Source organism: Mesoplodon mirus (assembly GCF_964341445.2).
Source record: "Mesoplodon mirus genome assembly, chromosome: 11".
Lineage (NCBI taxonomy): Eukaryota > Metazoa > Chordata > Mammalia > Artiodactyla > Ziphiidae > Mesoplodon > Mesoplodon mirus.
The window spans coordinates 50,540,854-50,567,690 of NC_138987.1; the positions used below are offsets into that span (position 1 = coordinate 50,540,854).

General features: G+C 36.7%; 1 protein-coding gene across 3 annotated transcripts in view; it reads right to left on the minus strand.

Annotated features, from left to right (window-relative positions):
• Nucleotides 1-26,837, minus strand: part of ADAMTS20 (ADAM metallopeptidase with thrombospondin type 1 motif 20) — a 188,927-nt gene that overhangs the window by 77,575 nt on the left and 84,515 nt on the right. The window contains exons 11-23 of one of the 3 annotated variants that reach the window (XM_082635388.1): nt 26,114-26,218; nt 18,928-19,073; nt 17,555-17,736; nt 17,320-17,456; nt 15,139-15,256; nt 12,477-12,572; nt 9,569-9,735; nt 9,284-9,413; nt 4,436-4,562; nt 2,681-2,891; nt 2,383-2,547; nt 1,718-1,882; nt 615-734 (exon numbers count right to left, since the gene is read on the minus strand). In XM_082635388.1, coding sequence (XP_082491514.1) covers nt 615-734; nt 1,718-1,882; nt 2,383-2,547; nt 2,681-2,891; nt 4,436-4,562; nt 9,284-9,413; nt 9,569-9,735; nt 12,477-12,572; nt 15,139-15,256; nt 17,320-17,456; nt 17,555-17,736; nt 18,928-19,073; nt 26,114-26,218 — 1,869 coding nt within the window. Of the gene's footprint in view, nt 1-614; nt 735-1,717; nt 1,883-2,382; nt 2,548-2,680; nt 2,892-4,435; nt 4,563-9,283; nt 9,414-9,568; nt 9,736-12,476; nt 12,573-15,138; nt 15,257-17,319; nt 17,457-17,554; nt 17,737-18,927; nt 19,074-26,113; nt 26,219-26,837 lie in introns of those variants that run through there. The other 2 variants (XM_082635386.1, XM_082635387.1) reach the window with 2 other exon arrangements.

The following is a 26,837-nucleotide window of genomic DNA, read 5'->3' on the forward strand; positions in this document are numbered from 1 at the left end:
GATGTAAAGGTTTATATTTTTCAAAAGTACAAAATACTATCAAGGGCTAGAAGTGGATAGTATGACTCTGAAGGTTAAAGTTTGGATCATTCTGCCTGATGGTTGAAAAGAAAAGAGTAATAGTCCTTCAAAAATACCACTAAGCTGAAACCTCCTGAATAAGCACAAGATGCTCCCTTAGGCAGTACGACACGCTTTAGAGGTTCAGCCTTCTGCAGTTCAAAGGACAGAAATATAAGTTAAATGAGTGATCCAATGGCAGATGAAGAGTAAAAAAAAAAAATGCATCAATAAAGCTGGCAAAAGCAAGAACAATATACTTTCTGATGCCCACATACCTTTTGTAAAAAATATTTATTTATTTATTTATTTGGCTGCGACAGGTCTTAGTTGCAGCATGTGGGATCTAGTTCCCTAACCAGGGATCGAACCCAGGCCCCCTGCATTGGGAGCATGGAGTCTTTGCCGCTGGACCACCAGGGAAGTCCCCCACATACATTTTTAAGGCATAGAAGTTTAAGTGGAAAAAATACTTATGGAAATAATTTTAACATATCAATAATCCTCCTGTATCAAACATTTTTGTTTATAATCCATGAAGAGGTGTCCTTTACCTGCCTGTCACTTGGGCGACTAGCTCCATGGCACATTCTATCATCTAGCACTGCACTAAGTAGCTCATTGACACATTTCACAGCACGCAGCTGGTACCCCTGTCCACACGTGGCTGTGCACTGAAAGAATATAAGCAGATACCAAACACCATTGTTCAAAAATTACATAAACTTAATTTTCTTCGCGAATAGACAGTTAAGAATATACTTTCAGTAGATATTTTTATTAGTCCTTTATACCAGATTCTAGACTTAAAATGAGCAAATTGAATCAACACACATCTTTATTCAAATTTATGGAGATACTAATAAAATAGTGAAGTTAAAATGGACAATTATTATATCTTTAAAAAGTTATCATGTAAAAATATCAATAGAAGCCTGATATTTTGGAGGCAGAGTCAATACAGTTTAGGGAAACTAAATACTTTTCAAAATCGACCTGGTGTATGCATGTCATTTAATACGCCAAGTAAATTTCAAAGAGATAAAGAAGGAAGAGCATAGGACAGGGTTAAAGGGCAGATGAGAGAAGCTTTCCCAGCAACTGTGGCAACCTGTGTAGGATAATAAACTGCCCACCCTCATCCAGCAGATTCCTAGCTGCCTGTTTGGCAAAACTTCCCAACAATGCCTACTCTAAATACAGTAAAGATAATAATTTAGACACTGAACATGAAAATGTCTATAGTTTAAATAAAGCTGATGAAAGCATAAATTTTTTTATTGAAGTATAGTTGATTTACAACATTATGTTAGTTTCTGGTGTAAAGCAAAGTGATTCAGTTATTTATATATATATTCTTTTTCATATTATTTTCCATTATGGTTTATTACAGGATATTGAATATGGTTCTCATGAAAGCATAAAATTTGTAGCATTTTGCTTAACAAAACTGAATTAAAAAGCAAAGTTAGAATATTTACCACCGCAACATTAGCAGTACTGACAAAATTGTGCAGGTAGGGATTTACATTTCAGGAATCTTTTTCCAAAAAAACACCCAAATTTAGATGCAGCCACTAAAGAGTGAATACACCACAACTTCTGTGTTATTCTGTAATGACGGATTAGAGCAGAAAAACCCTTATCATATACTCACAGAACCCCATGGTCCTACTTGCCAGGAAGCACATGCATGAAGCTCACATGGCCTCAGAGACCCAGGTTTGGTGCTTGGATCACAGAAGCCATCACTCAAGTGATCTTCATTCAGTTGACACCACACCTGCCTCTGCCTTGTTCCTTTTCCACATGTTACAAGACACTGTAAGAATACAACTGACCATTATTTTCAGTATTAGTCAGCACATATACCTACAAAATATATAATGAATGATCAATCTGCATATTCAAATACAGTTGAAAGACCATTCCTAAGGACATTTTTCCTTCACTCCTCAGAAAAATCAGAGATATACATGGGGTAAAATCAGCCATCCCAAACTTCTGCTGCCCAAATCCCAGTGCAATGTCCATTTGTTCCAGAAACAAAGGTACAAAACTAACCTTAGAACAAGTGTATATCTCAGCCTACTGTGGACACTATGAAAGTGGTTATAGATTAAACACCAGTATGTCATTGTTGGCCAGATATTGTAAACAGTTAAAGAATGAACCATTTTTAAATGTTTCACTACCTTGATAAAGTTATTTACCACATGATAAAATAAGTTGAAATATTTTTTTTGAATTATATAGCCTTCGATTGCAAAGCTCTCCTACACAACGTTATAACAGTTCTAAGCCTCATGGGTTTAATGTTACCTCACTCCACTCACTAGTGGCCCAACTGGGACAGGAAAAATCATTGCAATTCTCAGTTGTCACTCGGGGAAGTTCCTGGCATTCTCTGTCAGCAAGACGGTGGCCAAAGTTATTTATACAGTAAGATTCTCGAGACCTCTCCCCTCCTCCACAACTCCTGGAACACTGATTAAAAAATGAAAAGTGGTGACAAATGGACACAAAATAAAAATGTTAACAAAACTCTAGAGTGAAAATATTTAATTAGAGGTAAAAAAAAAAAGAAGCAACTTTTCTTAAGCAATCTTTTTCTTTGTACCTGGGACCATTCTGAATAATGCCACCTTGTTAAGACACAGTCACCATGGCAGGGTTCTCGGGTCGGAGGTTTAAGCTGGTCACCACAGTAGTGGTCATCTACTGGAACAGTATGTCCTTTATGAATGGAATACTTCATACAGTAGACGTCCAGTGACTTATATCCTTGACCACAAAGGGATGAACATTCACTTTTGCCAATGATGTGCCACCTTCAAAAAATGATGTTATTACACTTAGGAGGTGTGCCAATGAACACAATTTAAAAAATGGATTCAGAGAAACTCACGCGTATCATTCATCTTTAAAATTTTGTTGCAATTAATGGACAAGCCACCTAAAAATATTTGATGTATCATTGATTTAGGGATGAAAATTTCTTAGACATCACAGAGCCCAAACTTTCATTTTATAGATGAGAAAATGAAGACCAGAGGTGCTGTATATTCAAATGGTATGAACAGCTGACTTGTCAGAAATCTTACTTTTTTCTAAATAAAATCTAACTTGCACTCCAAATACATAAACATAGAATGTCTGGTTAAAGACGGAGTTAGGGAACTAGCTATACAGGCACTTGGAGGCAGCTTTGGAGGTCCTAGGAATCCCAAGCCTCCTGCTAGACCTTTGAAAACAACTAGTTGAGATCAAGATGGCTCAATTATGTAGTGGAAGATTTAAGACTAAAACTGAATATATTTGACTCATCATCAGGGAGTGCCTCCCTATGCAACCTTTATTTGACTGAGGATCAGGGAATATCTGGGAATATGACTACATCAATAACGATAAAGCCTTTACAGGTTGGTAAACTTGGTTTTTGTAAGGCATATCACATTTTCTCATTAACTCAAGTAATCTATTTTTAGACATGTTTCCAGGGAAAACATTTTTTTTCCACAAGTAAAATCTGCCAGTTTGAGCCACATTATCTCAATTACAGTCTAGCAATCTCTCAGACAATATGAGTGCACTAGTACAGCAGATAAGAGAATTCATGGAGTTCCTTTCCATCCCAACTGCATCTCAAGGGTTTCACTGTGCTTCACTCTACTGCAATGTAGAGGATGCACCTTGTACAGGCTGTTCTGTCATTAGCCTTTCACTATAGGCCTTCAAAAATAACACCATAAATATATAAAAATTCTCATCCTTGCTGAGTGAAAGAGGTTCTGGCCATCCCTGAAAGTTGACTGTCACCTGCTACATGGGGGTTATTGCTCTTAGCTTTACTCTAAGACCCATCACAGATAATCAAATAACAAGAATTTTAGAAGAACAAACTTTCTGCCATGATCTAGGACCATGTTCCTAATGTTTAATGGACAAAATACTGATAAGATATAGAAATCAATTTATTGATTCCCTAATCCTCAAACTTTAAAAGTTTATTGGTTCATGAGTTCAATGGGAATTATAGGATAGTGCTACAAAATGTATTGTTTCAGATCTTTAAACCATAGGCTTTCAGATTAGACTTTTCCTGTATTTATTTTACAGACAAATTTGATTCGATTTCTTACAGAAAATATTGAGGTCTCTATACTGGAATTCAGCAAATACTATGAATAAAAACTCAAACCAATTGCCGAGTTTCACAATAAGTTAGTGAGTCTAAAGTTTTTTAACCAAAGGGGCAAAGGATAGACATTAATTACTGTCCATCCTGTGAGAGGCACTGCACTAGATGTTTACATCTTACCTCACTTACTGATTTTAATCTGGTTACATTATACATTATTTCTCTTTTACTTACCTTAGTTCACAGTCTGTATTGCACCTTTCAGTCACCAACAATGGAAGTGGTAAGTGGTCACATCTTTGATCAGACACTACCATATGATCACTCTTATGTACACAGGTAATTTTTCTTCTATGAAGACCTTGGCCAAAACCAAATGAAAATTTTAAATTAAAGGAAAATTCACATAAGGAGATGTTGCATAATCATTTACTTCTGCTAATAGCCTGAAGGATTAAGCTAAGAAAGCAAAAAAAAAAAAAAAAAATCCAACATAGCATACAAATAGGCTAGCATATTGATCTAGTCAGGAATGACTTTCTGCAATAAGCAAGTTAAATCCTGAAACCCTGAGGAGTTTGCTTGGTAGAGAGACATAAGGGAAGGTGGGACAGGTGTGGAGTAGAAAGAAATTTATTATAGCTGCATTGAAGGGTTGCTAGTAGAGAACTGAGTGGCCAGGGTCAGTGCTGATGGTACAGGATACAGGATACATAATACATGATACACTACACCCCTGTTCCCCATTATTTGCTTCCCTTTTCCCTGTAACAAAATTACACATCTCCACTTGCTACAGTGTTACTATAACTTCCTATAGGAGGAGCAGACTTTGCTGCCCATTGACATCAGGCTTATGCCAACCACCTGTAAGGGGATGTGACCTATTCCAGTTCCAAGCAGAAGCTATAAAAGCCACTGTATACTTCTGCCAACTCTCTTTCCCTCCGTCTCTAAAACAGCCTTTCCCAGATGGGGCTGATCTTTCAGCCTGGAATCATGAATGAAAAAGGCAGCACGGACAGACTTTAGTTAGTAATAATGGATCAATTGTAATAAATGTGCCACACAAATGCAAGATGATAATAATAGGGGAACTGGGGAGGGAGGGTATGGAAGAAGGGGGAATATGAAAATTTTCTGTACTTTCTGTTAACTTTTCTATAAACCTAAAACTGCTTTAAAGAAATAAAGTCTATTTTTTTTTTGAAAAATGACATGGATGCAGATACCAAGCTGGAGAAGAGTCAGAGCCAATTAGCAGCCAACACATAGTATGAACGAGAAATAAACCTTTGCCGTTCTAAGTCATTGAGATTTGGCGGTTGTTTGTATGGGGCATAACCACAGCAAGAGCAAACTAAGAGAAGCCACAGGGGCCAGAGTAGACTGAACTTTGCACTTTCTGCAATGAGGAGACAGGAATAAGTTTAAGCCATCAGTGCCATGATCAAATTTCTGTTTTATCCAAGTTCAACTGTATACTTTCAGTTAGTTAAACATGAATGTGGGTGTTTATCTCTGCTCCTTCTTAAATACCATCTGAGATAACTATAAAGAATTTTGAAAAGGCAAAAACCTGAAGGAACAAAAAGAATAAAGAAGGAAACACAGTAGGCAAGAAAAGGAAATTCTGAATATGAAAAGAAGATAGAAATAACTATTTTAATAGAGCCAAGGAAGCTGAAATCTAAGGCTGTGGAGGAAGAAAGTAAGCAACAAACCATTCATGCCACAGAATCCAAGCAAAGTCCAGGAATCAAAAACACCAGGTTCCTCTAAAGAGGTGAATGTGTGAGGGGTAGGCCTGAAAAAATGGAGAAGTGACCGAATACTATTTATGAAGATAGGTCAGACTCCTACCTTCTCGTCGAGAGCAGCACTGTCCAATAAAAACATAATGTGAACCACATGTAATTTTACATTGTCTTGTAGTGACATTAAGAAGTAAAAAGATAGAAGTATCCAAAATATCCAAATATCCAAATAGGATCATTTCCACCTGATAGCAATATAAACATTATTGATGATGTATTTTACATTCTTTTTTCTTACTAAGTCTATAGAATTCATTGTGCATTTCACACATACCACATTTCAATGGGCTAGCCACATGCGGCTAGTGGCTATCATATTGGACAACAAAGCTCTAGAGAAGGTGAACTTGAGGGCACAGACACAGCAGCTGAGGGAAGTTAGGGAGTTGTACTAAAAAAGGAAGTTGTACTAAAAATAGGGGTATTCAGTAAAAGTCCCATACTGAATGATGAGACCCAGGCCCACTGGGCTCTCCCGCCATTTCCCTCTGGCTCCAAGCCAATTTTTATGGTTTCCCCTGTCCCCTAACTGACCATCAGAAGATAGGAGAATTCCTCACTTGGAAAACTCTTCAGCCCAAGAAAAAAAGGTCAAATGACAATGACATTTGGGGTTTCTCCCCAAGTGACACAAGAAAGAGCTCCTTAGAGATCCAATTACTCTATAATGAGGGTTGACTTATCTAACCCACACAGGACTTTCAGTTAGCATTTTAGTCTTAAATATGAACAAACAGCAAAGGATCCACAGACACTTTAGGAAAGTCACTCACACAAAAGAGACCAAAAGAAGCAGAAGCAAAATAGAACTAAGAGGAAATAGATATGTCAGGGAGCAGAAGAAACTTACAAGACTAAGATTAATACTCTCAAGGACATGGGTATTGCATCCATGAAATAAAAGCAAGCTGTTGAGAAGAAACATTAAGAAAACAATGTATGTTTGGAGAGGAAATTAGGAGATAAGAGATCAGTCCAGGAGGTTGGATATCCAGACAATACAAATTTTACAATGATAGAAGAGAAAATTTAACGTGAAGAAATTATCAAAGAAATCATGCACAAAACTTCTCAAGTCAAAGAATCAATGTTTCCTGGTTGGAATGGATCCTAATTACCTAGGAAAATGGACTAATAAAAAAGCCGCACCGACACACATTGTCCTGATATTCCACACCACCAGAATTAAGGTGGGGAGAAACAAAACTTCCACACCAGGAAGTGTCATATCCAAGCACAGGAAATCAGAAAATGAGCCAGAAAACAAGATTTTCAACATTCTAAAGGAAAACAGTCTAGTTTAGAATTTTATATGAGCCAAGCTATCAATCCAATGTGCGAATAGAATAATGCTATTTTCAGAAAGAAAAAAATTTCAAAAACCTGCCTCTCTTTCTCAGGAAAGTACTGATAGATATGTTCCCCACAATGGAGGAAATAAAAAGAGCAATTCATAGGATTTAGAACACAGGGAATCAAATACATAAAAAAGGGAAAGTGCATGATGACAGCCGTGTAACAGGCCTGAAAAGCAACACGGCCAAGTTAGAGCAGGAGAGAAGAGGGCCACAGGAGCAACAGATGAGGAAAAATAAAGGAAAATTGAAACTGATACATTGAATAATGTGCTTCAAATATTAAGACAAAATTCATAGCACTCACAAAAAGTTGGGGGACTGATCATTTTCAGTACACAGGGAAACAAGTCAACAAAACTGAAGAAACTTCACTTTAAAGAAACCCAAAAGTTAAACACACACATCAAAGGAACTATAATCATAGTATACATTGTGGTAATTGATTTAATAGCTCCTTTCCTCCTGCACACAAGAGAGCTCTCCTGGTTCAGACTTCCAAACTATCTCAGAATGCCTCGACCCACCTTTCATTTGGATCTTGTTATTTTTTATTTGGTGTGTTCCCCACATTTTAGAATGTTCTTTCACTCAACTGTACTTAGATTTCTTCTAGCTCCCCATATCCACTGCCACAGACCAGCTTACCCAGTTATGCTGGAATGCTTGTCCCAGCTCCCAAAACCGAAATTCTCTTCTATAAAGCATAACCAGGGTCTTTCGTCAAAATGAATTCCTCCATCTTCTGTGTTACCAAAGCTTTGTTCCTACTTATAGTGTTGTCCCAGGCAGCCTGGCATCATCTACTTCAGTCTCCCTCCCCGGAGACACTGCTCAAACAGGAATGCCTGTTTCCACGCTATCATCCGGGCACCGCTGTCCTGACACCACAGGACCAAGTCTGTGCCTTTCTCTGAACGGGATACCACAATTTCTTTGGCACGTTGAGGGCAGTTTGTTAAAATGTCCCGCATGTTTCCATCATCTGTGATCACTGCCTCTGGCCACCTACCTTCTCTCAGCTCTTTTCCATACTCTTCTGATCTGCCTCTCTTCTGACTCACTGCTCCCCTAATTGCAAAAACTTGTCTCTAGTCCCCATCGGAACTACCTTTCTATTCTACACAAACTTCCCTATATCTTCCCGTTTCACCTCCTCAAACTGCCCCCTCCATCTTTCCTGGGGTCTTCTCTGTGCATACCTGTAGCATTGCATTTACCATTTAAAACTAAGATGACCTATGCATGCCTCTGTTTCATCCATATGACTTTAAAGTGTTAATGCAAAATCAGGGTCCTAAACAAAGTAGCCTCTCAATAAACATTTACTGATGTGCACAAATGTAGCATCACACAGCTAGGTATTCGTAATTACAGATTGCCCAAAGACACCAGTCTCTTCATTTGCTTTCTCTACTACAAATTTCGCTGTTTTTCCATCTCCCTCTGTATTCCTTTCAGTTACCCATCCATCAGTACAAACACATTTACTTGTGGTCAGGGAAGGGAAATAAAAGAATGAGAGAATGTTGACACCCCAACACTAAAAAAGGGAGATGGGTGGCTGGGAAAGTGTGTTGAGGGGAAAGGACAAGAGGGAGGGTATTTCACTGGGAAACAGAATCCCAGTTAGAGAACCCTTCTGTGACGGCAAGAAAGAGAACGAGGACGTGATACGGAAGAAGCAGTGATGAAGAACGTTGAAAAGGGTAGACATAAGGGAGGCTGTTAAGTATAAGAACCAAAGAATAAGTGGGGAGAAAAGCAGGAAGAGAAAAAAGACAGAAAACCTCTGTATGTCTGTGTGGTGTACATGCGTGGATTCCACAGGCAGCCAGACTCAAGAGCACTCCAAATTATACCAGCATGCAGAGCTGAACTTTTGTCTCTTTCATTTAATACCAGTGTACCTTGACACATTTTTGTACAGTCTTGCCATGGTCCATATGGGTCCCACGTGAACAGATCGCTCTTCTCTTCCATGGGGATATTGAAGGAATAACGTACATCAGGGTTGTACAGATTACCCACACATAAAACCTCAATAAAAATATAAAGGAGCACACCATTAATTCATAAAAGATATATTCTTAAAAGAAATAATTTTTATGTTTAATAATAAATGCAAAGCACTTAAGCATCATACTTTACTAACATGATTAAAACTGTCTTATTAACAACTATTGAGAATTTACCTGCAAAAGAAGTTCTTCTTCCAGCCGATCAGTACTATTAATTCTTTCAATCGAGTTGTTTGAACCACTGTATTCAAAAATAGCTCCTTGTACGTTGATTTCCTTTTTGGACATACTTACAACAAAATTCCCATTCAAAAGAAAATTCCCTTGAGTGTCCGATAATGCTGTAAAAGGATAGTGCTCATGAAATAGCAAAACCAGTCAATGGTACAGAAACATTTTTAACTTTTACAATTCACATCCTTTTTTTGAAATTAGAGAATATAAACATAAATTAATATGGAGGAAATAAACTTTATTTTACTGTAAAGTGTTATCTACGCTGTAAGCAGGGAAACTTCAGCACATCAGCCAAAGACATGAAAATAAATTCACCCTATAATTTTTCTTTCTGAGAAGGTCATCTTCTACAAGGCGTGCAACTCTGGGAGAGACACACAAGAAGTGGGAAAACAGAAAGAAGTCATGCACGGGCCTGCAGACAGATCAGCTAAATCAATCCTGGTCATCCATGGTGAGGAAAGAAAGGGCAGCCAGACTGCTGCAGCATTCCGTTAATGCTTATCTTGGAAAAAATGTACAAAGCTTCAACACTCTAGGGTCAATGTTCTAAAAGGCCATGCCTCTCCACTCCTCTCTCTGTAAACATCTGGATCTTCTTCATGGCGAGGCACTCATCGCTGCTCACGCATACATGAGTGACTGCTTTTCAGAATCCTCCTACTTCCATCTCTGTTCTTACCCCTTCTTATTCTCTCTTTTTCCCCAATGACAGGTATTAATATCAGCCTATCAAATATGTATCCGTATGTCTATCTATATACTAATATTTACATATGTATATAATAGAGTATGTAACAATATGTATTCACGATTTGTTACTTTTTAAATGCAAAACATACATGGTGCCCACAGTGATGTGGTAGTAAAAAGACCACAGAATTTGGTATTAGAACAACTGGTTTAAATTCAAGTTGTTCCAATTAATTACTATGTGATCTTGGATAAACTACTTGCTTCCTAAATGCATAACAGGAATAATAAAAATTCCTACCTCACAGGCTTTTAATTGGAATCAAATTTGGAAAGTGTTTGTAGAAGTGTATAAACTGTAAAAAAGCACTGTGCTTTTTTTTTTTAACTTTCAAGAGGATATATGATATTTTAAATTTTGCACTAATAAAAACTCCATATTAATAAAATACATTTTTGCTGCTTTACTTCTCAGTGGAATAACTGTTTTGGAAAACATTTGTTTGGTCTTCCAGGGAACCCCACCCAAAGCATACAAATTACCTATGATTAAACTTACTAAATACTACACACCTCAAAGCAACCATGAAGGGATTACTGCCAAAGACATTTGGTGTTTCTGTGTCTGTATGGACTATTGTGATTGTCTTTATACATTACACTGAATTCAATGAAGAACAAATAAAGTTCCACATTTATCCTATAAAATGAAAATCTGGACATTATCAGAAGTGGATAGGCCTATTTAAGGGACTACCAGTTACATTAAAACTAAGGGAAATAAACAAAACTTTACTGAGAAAAATTGTATACATTTCATTATTTTTAGTTACCAAAGCAAATTTCATAAATATAAATATTTTACAAGCCCTTTCTAATGACTTCACATGTTTATTTTGCTCACTCCAATTTAGATTTTGATATTTCCATTAGTAGTTCTTTTACAAAGTATAGTGATACTTTATTGGTGAACATTTCCAATTTTTAAACTTGAGCAGAACCAAATATCTATATTTGGATCCTAAGAGTGACATATTAAATTATCTACAATACGGTAGCATATATCTATGTATATGAAAAAGAAAAAGAATTGCAACTAAATGTAAAAAGTTAAAACATTTACATTTGATTTTCTTTGGGAAATTTTTTGCATTTTTTATAGAGGTGAAATTGACATAACATAGAATTAACCATTTTAAACTGAAGAATTTGATAGTACTCAGTACATTCACAATGTTGTATAACCACCGCCTCTACTTAGTTCTAAAACTTTTTCATCATCCCAAAAGGAAAACCTGCATCCATTCAGCAGTTGTTCTCTTTACAATTGACTCTATAATGCCAAATATAATTCTTGAGATAAGTTGTTCATTATATATTCAGGTTCCAAGTTAGAAGAGTTGATTACTTGGGCCAATATTTCACATTTCATTAATGTGAAGCAGGTACTTTCTCATTATCAGCTTTGCATCACCAGTTTGGTGAATTATGAATTAGTCAATATTAAGGTATTTATCAGACACAAAGAAAAGGTTTGTAAAGCATTCTTTTCATCTCTGGGCCTAAGTGAAATTCTTTAAGCCTAAAAGCTAATTTCCAAAAATAAACAACAACTGAAATTTATACTCTAGAATTAGCTTAAGGACAATATACTATATCTATACTCATTAACATCTAAAAATATGAAACCATAGTTCTCTTTCTGCTTTTCTGTAACACAAGAGCTTTGTAAAAGTTGTATTTAAAGACTTTTGCTACATGGTAAAGACATTTAAGAGAATTCTTTAAAACATTTAACACCAAAGAGGTCTATAATTAACTTTAGATAAAGATAGAAGGATAGAGGATTTTATTCTAAATACACACACAACTTTAACTGAATATAACCTCTGGTTTTCTAAAACACCCTCATGGGAAAAAAAGTTTAATTTACTTTCCAGAATTCAGTTAAGGATTTTTAAGATAGGATATGGTGTGTAGCTCAAAAAGAAATCACGCATAGGGAGTCAGATGACTTAAGCTCAGTGTGAACTGAAATTGTATGTTTGTTCAAGGGGCTCTTCTTGCCTTCCAAGAATTTACAGCACCCACAGACCTCCGTGAAATTGCACAGGAACCACATACTGGCTGCTGTTTAACTAAAAATGTTTACCCAGGTAATTGTCATCTTCTGGTTTTCCAGAATAGCTGTGCTGAAGAATATCAATATTTGTTGCTCCTGGGGGAATCTTTACAACGACATTATAACCTGCAATAGAAGTTTACACATGTTAACTTTCACAAAAAGCAGAACGGCCAGGAGGAGGCTAGTACTGCTGAAAGAAAAATCTGAATAGCATAGCAGACTTAATTGCATTTTATCTTTGAAAGATGATATAGTGCTTATTCTTTTTGAATCAGTGCCTTATATAAATTACTAAGGATTAAGAAAAAGTGGTTGTCTAGAAATACACAGTCTGAGATTCTTAAAGTGCATTTCTTAATTTCTCTTACTTCTAAAATTCTGAATACAGAATAAGAATGAAACTAGTATTTTAGCTCCTGAACTAGTTAGTACAGATATTCATTTTAAAATTTGACCAATACTTCCCCCCCCCCCTCCGGTACGCGGGCCTCTCACTGCTGTGGCCTCTCTCGTTGCGGAGCACAGGCTCCGGACGCACAGGCCCAGAGGCCATGGCTCACGGGCCCAGACGCTCCGCAGCATGTGGGATCCTCCCAGACCGGGGCACGAACCTGTGTCCCCTGCATCGGCAGGCGGACTCCCAACCACTGCGCCACCAGGGAAGCCTTGACCAATACTTTTACATCTTATACTTCCTAATGGGGAAGAAAATTCTAAATGCTATTCACAAGTCCAGGAGATATAAAAATAGTCAGTCATTACTATATGTGTACACAGACTCAGTGAACAGCAAAATAATGAAAGTTAAAGAGAAACATTTTTCTTAAGCTTTTAGGTTCTAGTGTAAGAAAGAATCCCTATAGTTACCCCCCCCCCAAATTTTACATTATTTTGTAAAGTCTACTAACAAATTTTCAAGAGAAAAGTAAAAACTTTACTCAAGAGAAATGAAAATATTTCTGTTTTATGAGACCAAATTCAACAACACTGGAACTTCTCAAAAGATGAGGAAACCCTATATCAAATATACATTAAACAAGAAGCAATGTTTTTCCTGCACTAAAACCACTCATGTCACAGTTTTCCAAATAGTCTCAGGTTTTAAGTCAACAATTAATTTTGCTCTAGTGATATTATTCTAAGTTTTTCCTTTCCCTTTTTAGGATTTTCCTCTTTTATTTAATACATAAACAAAAGGAGTTAAAATTTTTCATATGTACTGACTTGATAAATATAGAATGAACTTAAGAAAAGGAAGTTTTTAAAGAGCTTATGTTTGACACCTTGATATGAGATTACCTTGCATGTTTTTAGAGCAGCCTTATTTATTTATATCTCTTTAAGATATCACATTTAAACATAAAGTGATAAATGATCTGATGATTCTGTATACACTATATACATATTGGATGTAGGTTATAAGCCTACAAAAATAATTTTGACTCATGATTTTTTCACTATAAAATATCCCTACCAGCTCCACTATTTATGTCTCTGCTATTTTTTCAAGAAAACATTCCTAGGCATTGCAAATGTGACAAAATGAAGGCTACCACCAGGGGGCAGTAATGTGACAATCGCTATTCAGACCCTGCACATGAGTTTAAGATCTTTTTCCATTTGCAAACTGATTAAGTCATAGTATAATTTTGTCAAGGTTAAATATATGATCCTAATTTGGTGCATGTGGTTTTACACAGAAAAAAAAAAGCTTTTCAGTGAATACAGACCAGACTTTGATAAATGTGTGCCATTGATTACAAAAGGGGATCAAATATTTACAGCTCCCATGAAATAATGAATCATAATAACTAGAAAAATAATGTCAAATTATCTAGTAACTCAGATTCATAAGCACGACCAGAGTATGAAATGTACTATGCTTTTCATATAGATAAAAATATAAATTGTGTTTTAAATTATACTGCTTTAATTGAAGCAATTCTTACTAACTTAAACAACTATGTTCAAAAATATGTGAATACAATTTAAAGCTGAACAATAAAGCTGTAATAAAAAATACATTTTTATTTTGCAAGGAAAGTTTAAAAAGGCTGCTTTCTATTACCATAAAAAGAAAAAATGTTTTCTCAGAAAATTTAATGGAAAATGTCTGACATATTGTATTCTCATAATAATTTTGAAGAAAAATGAAACCGTGGCCAAATATCAATTATATCTGTAATCCAGATACTTCCTGAAAAATCAAATGTAACACTAATTCCAGATTAGCATTGAAGTTAATGGTTTCATCCTTTACCTTCAATCAGTTTCAATATATCATCAATATGAAACACAATATATAGGCCAGGTCACGCCCGAAAAAATGTGGTTCAAATGACTAAAAATAATTGAAAGCGAATTTCCTGGAAAAATTGTAAATAAATACAATACAAATTACAGGAAGAACAGTAAAAACATTTCTTAAACTGGGGGACTATTCACACACCATTTTCAAGCTGCACTGCATTTACTCTAATAAATGCACCTAAATTTTTTTAAGGATCAGATTTGTCTTAAAGCAGGTAAATTCATTAATTCAATGATGCATCTGGTATAAGATTTAATTAATCATTATGAACTGAGGTACAGAATAGACAGAACAATAACAAGCCATTACTATTATTCCTTCATTATATACTCCATTATTATACCCAAAGAGAAAATTAGAAAGAACTGCACAGCTCACCATAATGGGCACTGTTGAAGGCGCCTGCCATTGTCCTGCATGAGGAGTTATCCCCACCACACACTCCACATCTGTCTCTCCTGGCCTTGGAGTTTAATACGTGATCACAGCCAGCTTGCTTCAAAATACAATAATTACAATGAACGTCATAAAAAGGACTAATGAAAAGCATGGTGCTTTATAAACAAAGTTCTTTTCAAAAATATGCTTTCAATTAATAGGAGATTCAATACAACAGGGTTTTTTCAGAATACTGATCTTGTTTGTACACCAGTATTTTCACACATCTGTTCACATGGTTGAAAAAGCAGTGTTTTTTAAAGGGTCATCCACATACTTCCTGCATCAAAATCACATGGCAAGGGATTTAAAAAGACAGATTCCCAGATTTTCTGAATTAAAATCCTTGGAGGTAAAAACCTAGGAATCCAGATTGTAACAAACACTGACAGTGATTCCCACATCCATCATTTGAAAATCACTCTTTAAAGACATGTAATTCAAAAGGGACAAAAAGTAACACATTACAATAACTCCAAAAAGATGTCTTTCATGATTCACTTTTTTCACTCATGACCTTAGAACTCTGGGAATTAAATGAGCATGTTTGAAAGAAACAATTTACTTCTTTAAATACCTAGCATAATAAACAGTGATTATGAAAAAGAATGAATAAATAAATAAAGGTGAAATTATACAAGGTTTGTTCTAGGGCTTTGAAAGAACAAGTGCAGCTCTTCTCCACACAGATGGTGTCCTCTGCATACATTGCAGTAACGTTTAGTTCTTTGGAATATTCCTTTAAATTTAGTGATCAGGAAAGTAAGAAAAATTCATAAGCCTCATGACTTTTTATTCACAAGGCAAATATTTCCAAAATGAAAATTTCATCTAGATATTTTCTGAAAGTAACATGCATCTTTATGCTCAGATACTTGTCATATTTTTTCATGGTATCTTACTTTCTGCTGTTAGTTTAAATAAAACAAGTTTTTAAGGCCACCAATTACCCTTTTTCTAGTATTTAATCTATTCCCAAAGTGTAATTTAAGTTTCTCTGAACATCTCATTAGCCCTTTGGGTGTAAGGCCTTTCTCACCTAGGTAACTGGTAATAGATGTTTGGTTATAGGGAGAAGAAATTGGTCCTATTAGGTTCCACTTAATGAAAGGAATGAGTTCACAAGATGACATTTGTATTCTTTAGACAGCATTCACTATCCTAGTTCTCAAACTCACCATCCATTTTTAAGAACATCATCTGCAATTTGCATGCTTTGATTCAGGGGCTCATCTGTTCTCACCTAGAATACTGCTAAATGGCCTATCTAACTCCAATTTCCTAAAAACCTAGTACATCCTGAAGATTCTGACATACAAATCGAATCACATCTCTTGCTTAACTCTAAATCCTTGTATTTCCAAGGACTTCAGGAAAAAATTTCATATAACAACCATCAGCTGGTAGCTACCTCCAACCCTGGCCCCTTACTTCTTCACCTTTCTAAACCTACTTACCCTGATAATTAGCTCCAGACTCACCCTCCAAGAGCATTCCCCAAATCCTTTACCCACTTCCCCACAGAACAAGACACTCCTCCTACATCGTTCCCCATGCCACCTTGCAGATGAGCCCATAGCACTGCATTCTAATTGTATGTGTGCCTATCTCCCCCACAAATCTGTGTCCACATTGGAGGTAGGTGCTCTGTTCCATTCTTTCATCTTGGTGACTAGAACGGTATGTGACATCTAGTAGGTATTCGGTAAAAGTTTGCTGAATGTATGTAAGAAGTAAGAGAATGGAGAGAGGGAGGGAGGATATCACTGCTTCTAACACTGAGGGGAAAAATGTCACCACAGAAGGGTCACGTTCGAAGTAGCAAAAGGACTCTACAACCCTTGGGTCCTAATACGTTCTATCTTTTTAGGAAGCTGACCTCATCTTTCATCTTGATTTTAAGTGCCATAGGCAAAACAAAATCAGCAAACTCATCTTACTGCTTCATGAGTCACTCCTAACGACGGAGAATGGCCTAGTAATAGGCAGCCCAGTAGCAACCAAGGATGCTGCACTGAATTCGCAAGAACGTATCTGAAGTCATAGAAGCAATATTTGGTTAGAGTTATAGAAGGAAAATAGTACTCTGAAAGTCATTTTAAGTGTAGTAAGTTTACTTACCCGACACAGACCTTGAACACAGATATCATTTGTTTCAGTTCCACAAGGAGTACCATCAGCAACCCTGTCCTTCAACTGGTAGAAGTTAGTGGTTCCAGCTACCCGACAATACAGTTTACAACGATCTTTCATGGCAACTGTAAGAAAAAGTCAAATTCTGGGTGTACGATAACACAGCTATGTGTTCCTATGTCTCAAAAATTTTTACATTAAAAAAAAAATTCTAATTACTTACTCCCACTATACTTTGGAAGCCACCTCACATTAGGGGACAGACCATGGATGTTGAAATGTTTACCATCAAAATCAGAGCACTGCTTCTCACGAAAGTCCTGCTTGCCTTTTGGACATGAATCAGTGTTACATGATCGAAATTTCATCCTGCGGCCCACACAGTACTTTCCTCCGTTTCTTGGCCTAGTCAAATTCATTACATTGTAAAGTACATCAGTACAAGATTATTTCTGCCATTTACTTCTAAAACTCTTCCATTCCTTTCCAGAATCTGGAAAACCACTGATGTCCCACTCACACTTTTCATTTTTAACAGAAGTATGTAATATGGTTGTGAAGCAATTCTATGGTTAATGAACTGTAGAAAATACATTTTAACATGGACACTGTGGTCTGGAGGGCAGAAATGATGTCTTAATCACGATTAGATTAACTAACAAGGAGCTAACTAATGATGGGGTTTTGTTTTAAAACCTCAAAAAAGGGTTTCTTCATTTTGGAGGTGGGGGGACACATAGAGTGAGCCAAAGGTGATCAGAAAGGAAGATGATAACATGTTAAATTTTAAAAGAAGTATGTATGCCTCTTTGTCGTGTATATCCTACTTATCACTCAGTTCAAAGAGTTTCATGGTATCAATCTATAGCCATCTATCTCTATATCAACTTATGCTGGAACCTAAAAACTCTTTTGTCAGTGTTTTTCTTTTAATATGAAGACTTTCAGCATAATTTAGCTTTTCAAAAATTCAAATAAACTAAGTCGGATTTTATTCAAAGTATGTCACATTTCTGCATTAAAAAGTCTTCATATATATAACAACAGAAACATTATTTTTAAATTTTTATGGAATCCCTAAGTTCTTTTAAATAGTTTGGTGAGCAGGACCTATGCCTCAGTTCTTATTCAAACTAAAGACACTGAAGCATCTATAACATGAAAAGAAGAGAGAAAATATGACATGACATATTATACCAAACAGTAAAAATATGGTAACAAAACTACATATTTTATCCAGGAAAGCCAAAACATAGTCGAAAGGGGCCAGGATCTTTCAATAGAAGCACAGTAAAAGTAAAACTGCCATTATATTACCATCATTATTGACAACTATTTCTCAAATTTACACCAAATCAAAAAAGAAAGAAAATGGCTTGGTCTTGATTCAAATTCTCAAGACTATTTTAATTTACTTTTTTGTTTAAGGTCTGAATCTACCAAGATATAAAGTAACATGGCTTAAAGTACTCCAGAAGTTTTCTGAATCTCAGAAACTTACAGACTGACCTCCAGTTTTAGAAGTGAATGAAATTGATGTTTACTTTCTGGTGCCTTGAGATAATCTTAATTTACAGTGACATAAAAAAGACATACTCGGGCCGATTACAGAGCCTGGTTGTGCTTTTGATTCCACCTCCACATGTTCTTGAACAAGAACTGTAAGGTCCCCACGGTCCCCAATCGCCATCTACAGGACGTGTGTCCATTTCTTTGTTTACACATAGCCCATGGTGGCAATGCTATAAAAATAAAACAAAAAGAAATGATTCACGCATTATCTAATTAGGACATTGTAGTAATAATAACTATAGCACAAAGATCAGTAGAAAAAAGGCATACAATTTTAAGCAAAATGTTATCAATTCAGAAATGAGATTACACGTGACACCACTTTGTGAATATTTCCTGAGTATCTACTGAGTGACTGTAAAAAGATCGACAGAATGCAAAAATGAATAGGAAATTTACCTTGCCTATGAGATCTAGAGTCTCATTGGAGAGGGAAGAACTACACATATAGGGAAAACTTAAACAGTATAATGAAAAAGATTTTTGAAAAATAAGCAAACAAATATTTGTTAATATGGTATTTGTCCATTCTTCTATTTTTTATGCAAAGATATCTATCACTCTCCCATGCCTTAAGCTAACTTTCTGCTCTATCTCATTCAAAGTCTCAAAGATCACTTCGTTCCTTGCTTTCATTAAGAAAGTAGAAATGTACAAAAGAATCTGCCCAAAATCTCCCACCAGCCCTTCTACCCACCCAAAAGCATCTGTACCCAGTACTCAACCTTCCTGCCAATTAGTATACATGAAAAATCCAAAGTCAATCCCTCCACTGTGCACCTTATCTCATCTCTTCTCGGTACTCCAAACACCACTCCAGCAATTCTCCCATCTCTCCTACATCATCACTGCTCCAGTCACTACTACATGAAAGCTAATCAAAACATGGTCCATGCACGGATGCCAGTCTTTGAACTAGTCACTGGCAGTAGGGAGAAGAGGTATACAGAAGTTGAGAGTAAAGTTAATAATTTTAAAATTAGCTTATATTTGTTCTATTTTTAACTGTGATAAAATATACATAAAAAAATTTACTCTCAACCATTTTCAAGTGTACAGTTCAGTGGGATAAAGAACATGCACATTGTTGCGCAACCATCGCCATCTATAAACAGAACTCTTCTCCAAACTGAAACTCTGGACCCATTAAAAAGTAACTCCCCATCCTCCCCTCTTCCCAGTCCCTGGCAACCACCATTCTACTCTGTTTCTATGAATGGGACTGCTCTGTATATCTCACATAATTGAAATCACACAGTATTTGTCTTTCTAGGATGGGCTTATTTCACTTAGCATAATGTCCTCAAGGTTAATCCATGTTGTAGCATGTGTCAGAACTTCCTTCCTTTGAAGACTGAATAATACTGCATTGTAGGTATATATCACATTTTCGTTATCCATTCATCTGCTGATGGACACTTGTGTTGCTCCCATCTCTTGGCTATTGTGAATAATGCAACTCTGAATACGGGTGTGTGAATATCTCTCAGAGACCGTGTTTTCAATTCTTTTGGATATATACCCAGAAGTGTTTGTGTTGGGTCATCTATTTCTATTTTTAATCTTTTTGAAGAACCACAATTTTGTTCTCCACAGAGAAAAACTGGCTTACACTTTGAATGTCTTTTTTCATTCATTTTTATCATTTTGTGCAAGAGTATGTTTATAAATGACCAGAACTGTTTAAAAGAGAAGACTGGTCCTTTATGAGAGATAGTTTGAGAAGCACTCCACTCATGCTCTTTAACTTCCAAACATACTCTTGTTTCTCCCACTTTAACAATAATGAACTTTTCTTAGATCTCGTTTTCTTCACCAGTTATTGACCTGTTTTTCCTTGAAAGAGTTGTCTACGTTTGTTGTCTAACTCTCTCTATTCTCTCTCATCATTCCACCATCCATGAACGTGCTCATGTGAACATCACCAATGGCCTCCAGGACACCATGACGAACGACCAGTTCTCAGTCTCTGCCTTCATTGATTTATGTGACACAGTATGTGACAGAGGTGATCATTCTTCTTCTTTGAAACATTTTTTCTTCTCTTGGTTTCCAGGGCTTGGCACACTCTTGGTTTTCTTTTCTCTTTAATGATTTCTCTTTTGCAGTTTCTTTTGCTATTTCTTCTTCTTTTTGACCTCTTAATATCCCCAGACTCAGATTGTAGTCCTTTATTCTTCTTTATCAACAGTCATTCTCAGTCCAGATCTCTCTCCAGAACTCCAGACTCTATAGACAGCTGCTTCCTCATCTTCATTTGAATGTCTAATAGCCACTTCAACTATAGCGCACCAACACTGAACTCTTGCCTTGGCCCCTCAAAATCTGCTGAATTAGCTCAGTTGATCAGCTAAAAACCTAGTCATCGTACCTCTTCTTCCTCTAACATTCCATATCTAACACATTAGCAAATGCTCTAGTTCCTTCAAAACCATACACAAAGTTGACTTTTAATCATCACCTGGTTTGAACCACCAGCATCTCTCATCTCCATTATTTCAACAGCTCCCTGAGTACATCTCCTCCGTTTCTACTCTTGGCCCTTACAGTTTAGCCTCAACAGTTGTCAGAATGGTCATAATCCTTTTTTAACTTAGTTTAAAAATTAAGTCAAATTAGGTGACTCCTCTGCTCAAATTCTTCAATTATCTCACTTTGAGTAATACAACATTCTCACAATGGCCTGCAAGTTCTTCCAGTAACTTCCCATACATCTCTCTCTCTCTCTCTCTCTCTTCACTCCACTCCAGCCAAAATGTCTTCCTTTCTCTTCCTTGAATACTCCAGCAGTACTCCAGAGTTTGGCCATTCCCTTTTTCTGGAGCTCACTCCCCTGGGATGTCCTCAAAGCTAACTCCCACATTTCCTTTAAAACAGCTCATTAGGCAACTTCCCATAAGATCGACCTTGACCACCATAGTTTAAAATGCAATCTGCCCTCTCCTACCATACAACTTCAATCTTTTTTCTGCTCTATTTCTCTCATTCATGGTACTATTATATTGTTCATAATACTCCAGTCTTCATTAGAATACAAGCTCCAGGGGGGACAAGGATCTTTTCTCTTTTGTTCACTGATGTATCCTGAGTGCCTAGAATAGTATCTGGCATGTTTTTAGGTCCTTGATACATTTTTGTTGAATGAATTAATCCTATAACCAAGATTATTAGCAGAAAAAAATGCTTTGTGCCCTCCATTGGAACAAATCATTCAATATGAGAAAACCATTATAAAAGTGAACAAAAACAAACTCTCAGAATAGAATATACTATGTGCATATAAATTTTGTGGGCATCTTCCAGAAACATTTAAAGATTCCTTGCTTGTTCCTTATTTATTTATGTATTTCTAAGAGATCAAAGCATGACAAAGAATGTTATACTATTCACCATGTAGTAAAATTAACTCATCATCAGATGGGTTCAGCATGTCTTCATGCAAATAGATTCAGTACCAAAAGCATTTAAGACATCTCACACATAAGATAGTCACAAGATAAAGGAACTAGAGAAGAGTGTTAAGGCCAAATTATAGGATATTTGTTTAAATTTTCCTTTAATAACAGGTCCATTTAATACTGAAAATGGCTAATGCATAGGGGCTCATTGTTTTTAATAGATTTTTTTAAAAAGGGAATTTATACCTATCATGATCCACATTTTATCCCAAATGCCACCTCTACCTTTAATCTACATGGGCTTTATAGTAGGTTTCAGTATCTCATCATATTTACCTGAATTCCAGCAAACCCATGCCCTCCATACCATATCACCGGGGGAATATTTAAGTGGCTAATAAGCAAATGAAAAGATGCTCAAAGTTGATAATAATCAGGATAAGGCAAGTTAAAATCACAATGAAATTCTATTTTGCACCCATCTAGCATGGCTAAAATTTTGTTAAGGCTAACACTACCAAAAATTGGCAAGGAATGCAAAGCGACTCAAACTTTCATATTTACATTGCTTGGTAAGTCTAAAATGGTTCACATATTTTGGAAAATTGTTTGGTGCTTTCTTATGAAGTTAAACACACACCTACCCTATGACCCGGAAATTCTACTCTAGGTATTTACTCAAGAGAAATGCAAACATATGTCCACAAGAAGACTTATACAAGGATGCTCACAGCAGCTTTATTCATAAAAGCCAAAAACTGTTAATGACCCAAATATCCATCAACAGGAAAATGGTAAACAAATTATGGTGCAGCTGAATTACACTGCAACATAAAGGAATGAAGTACTGATGCACACAACAATTTGAATGAAACTCCAAAACATTATGTCGAGAAAAAGCAGTTTGACCCACTCGCTCCTTGCCAAGACAGATTATACTGTATAGTTTCATTTACTTAAAATCAATAACACACAGGAGATGGGGCAAAGATGGTAGACCCTGAGTTCACCTCCTCCCATGGGCACACAAAAATTGCAACTATTTACAGAGCAACTATCAATGAGAATGACATGAAGACGAGCAGAAAAGATCTATAACTACAGATATAAAGAAGGAACCACAACGAGATGGGTAGGAGAGAACATAGTATAGTTAAGACCCACACCCCTGGGTAGGCAACCCACAATCGAGAGGATAATTACAATTGCAGAGGTTCTCCCCAAGCACCCAGAGGTTCAAAACCCACATCAGGCTCCTCGGACTGGGAGTCCTACACTGGGCAGATGAGCCCCACAATGTCTGGCTTTGAAGGCCAGCAAGGCTTACTTGCAGGAGAGCCAGAGGGCTGTAGGAAACAGAGACTCCACTCTTAAAAAGGCACACAAAAAAATCTCGTATGCTCCAAGACCCAGAGAAGAAGCAGGAATTTGAAAGAAGCCTGGGTCAGACCCACTTGCTGGTCTTGAAGAGCCTCCCAGAGAGGGAGAAAGCAACTGGGACTCACCCTGGAAACACAGACTCTGACAGAAGACATTTCAGGTAGCTCATCCTACCACAAGGACACTGGTACTGGCAAGCACCATTTTTAATCCTCCTGCTAGCTTATTAGCATCAGGACCTGGCCCCACTCACCAGCCTGCTGGCACCAGTCCTGGAATGCCCAGCCCCTAGATCCCCAGAGACTTGCAGCCAGCCATCAGACACAGCTCCACCCACCAGGGGGCAGGAATCAGCCCTGGTACCCCCTGGGCCCTGGCCCCTCCACCTGCTGGCCTACATGGACTCTGGGACGAATAGGGACCTGCAGCCGTGGTCCTGGACCAGATTCAGCACACCAGTGGACCAGCACTAGCCCTGGGACTTCCTGAGCCTTAGCCCACCTACCAGCAAACTCACCAGCTCTAGGACCCCCAGGCCCCACAGTTAGAGACCCCAGAACCCCGCTCCACCCACCATGAGCCACCACTAGCCCTGGGACCAGATTCACCCACTAATGGGCAGGTACCAGTGCCTGGACTCCCTGGACCCCACGGACACCATCCCTGGGAAGCACCATGGTTTCACAGCCAGCTGTCCTGGGATCAAGCCCCACCCACTAGTGAGCTAGCACCAGGACCCAGCCATACCCACAAGTGGCCAGCAGCCTCCACACAAGGCAGAACCTGGCAACCAACAAGACCAAGATGACTGAAATCATATCAAGCATCTTTTCTGACCACAATCCTATGAGACCTGAAATCAACTAGAAGAAAAATATTGTAAAAGACACAAACATGTGGAGGCTAAACAACCTGCTACAAAACAACCAATGGGTCACTGAAGAAATAAAAAATACCTAGAGACAAATGAAAATAAAAACACAACAATCCAAAATCTATGGAACGTAGCAAATGCAGTTCTAAGGGGAATGTTTGTAGTGACAAAAGCCTACCTCAGGAAACAAGAAAAATCTCAAGTAAACAACTTAACCTTATACCTAAAGGAACTAGGGTAAAAAGAACAAACAAAACTCAATGTTAGTAGAAGGAAAGAAATCATAAAGGCCAGAGAAGAAATTAATAAAATAGTTACAAAAAAATAATAGAAAAGATCAATAAAACTAAGAGCTGGTTCTTTGAAAAGATAAACAAAATTGATTTATTCAAACCCATCAAGAAAAAAAAGGGAAAGGGCTAAAATCAATAAAATCAGAAATGAAATAGGAGAAGTTACAACTGACACCACAGAAACACAAGGGATCCTAAGAAATTACTATAAATGATTATATGCCAATAAAATGGACAACCTAGAAGAAATGGACAAATTCCTAGAAATATACAATCTCTCAAGACTAAATCCCAGGAAGAAAAAGAAAATATAAAAACACCAGTTCATGAAGTTCACTAGTAATGAAATTGAATCAGTAATTTAAAAACTCCCAACTAATGAAAGTCGAGGGCCAGAGGGCTTCACAAGTGAATTCTACCAAACATTTAGAGAAGAGTTAACACTTATTCTTCTCACACTATTCCAAAAAATTACAGAGGAAGGAATGCTTCTGAATTCATTCTACAAGGCCAGCATCACACTGATACCAAAACCAGACAAAGATATCACAAAAAAAGAAAATTACAGACCAGTATCACTGATGAACATAGGTGCAAAAATCTTCAACAAAATATTTTAGCAAACTGAATTCAACAATACATTAAGAGGATCATACACCTTGATCAAGTGGGATTTATCCCAAGGATTCAATCGTTCAATATCTGCAAATCAATCAATGTAATATACCATATTTCATTATTTTGGTGAAACCTATCACTTGACATCATGTTGGCAGATTTAGATAAGTTCATGACTGATGCTAGAATGGCAAAGATGTAGTATGGTAGGCAGTTTATCTTGCAGTACAATGTATTTTAAACATTAACACCAATAAAGATCTGAATAAGCCACTTAAAACTTTCAATTATACTTATCTGAATTTTTAAGATAAAATGTATACAATGGTAACATCCTTGAATTTGGGGGATTTGCTGTAATATCTATGGTTAGACTCATTTTTAATAACAAGACTATAATATGCTTAGATAACTAAATATCCATGTTATTATGTAACTATAATATCCATCTGCTAGATCTTGAAAAAAAAGATAAAATTAAAATTTTAATTCACTTGACAACATACTACATCAAACAAATATGGCAAAAACATTAATTCAACTAGCAGAACAAAAGTTGACAGCGAAAAGGAAGAATGCTGAAACGCAGAGCAATCGCATCCTTGGATAATCTCTTGATACAAGACTCACCCTTCGAGAAAACCTACCATCCCAGGACCACAGTTTGTTCCATCTGCCAGTGGCATGTGTTGAGTGCGACAGCCCTTGTGAACTCCTTCTGCACTCGTGCACCAGAGACGCCTGCATTGTTTCTGCATAGTAAGAAAAGGCAGGCAAGCAAGAGTGAAAATAACACTGTAAGCATGGAATCAATTCAGTATCATTCATTGGTTTATAAGCTGATCCTAGGTACTTCCTGGTTTCATGGTCAGAGCGGGAAATAATCAGTAAAAAAATCTTTGCTATATCAGTCCTAGTCATCGATTTTCCTCTAAACACATAAAATGGCAACATTTCATTTTTAAAAACTTCTGGATTATCATCAAACACTGAACAATGGAAGAGATGTCTTGGAGTAGAAGTATTCAAAATTATGTGAGACATTTTTCACTCTTTGCAAGACATTTTTCTAAAGGACTTTTTGTTGTTAAATGTTATTCACAAGGAGTTTCCAAAAGTCCCTTTTGATCCAACAGTGGAATGTATGAATAATGTGCATAGAAATATTGTATAATGTTTACTGGTTTCCTATTTTGTGGATATAATGCATACTTTCAACTTTTTTTTTTTTTTTCATTTTATTTTTTATTTTTTTTTTTAAATTTTTTGCCTTATAACAAATTTAATCAGTTATACATATACATATGTTTCCATATCCCCTCCCTTTTGCGTCTCCCTCCCACCCTCCCTATCCCACACCTCCAGGCGGTC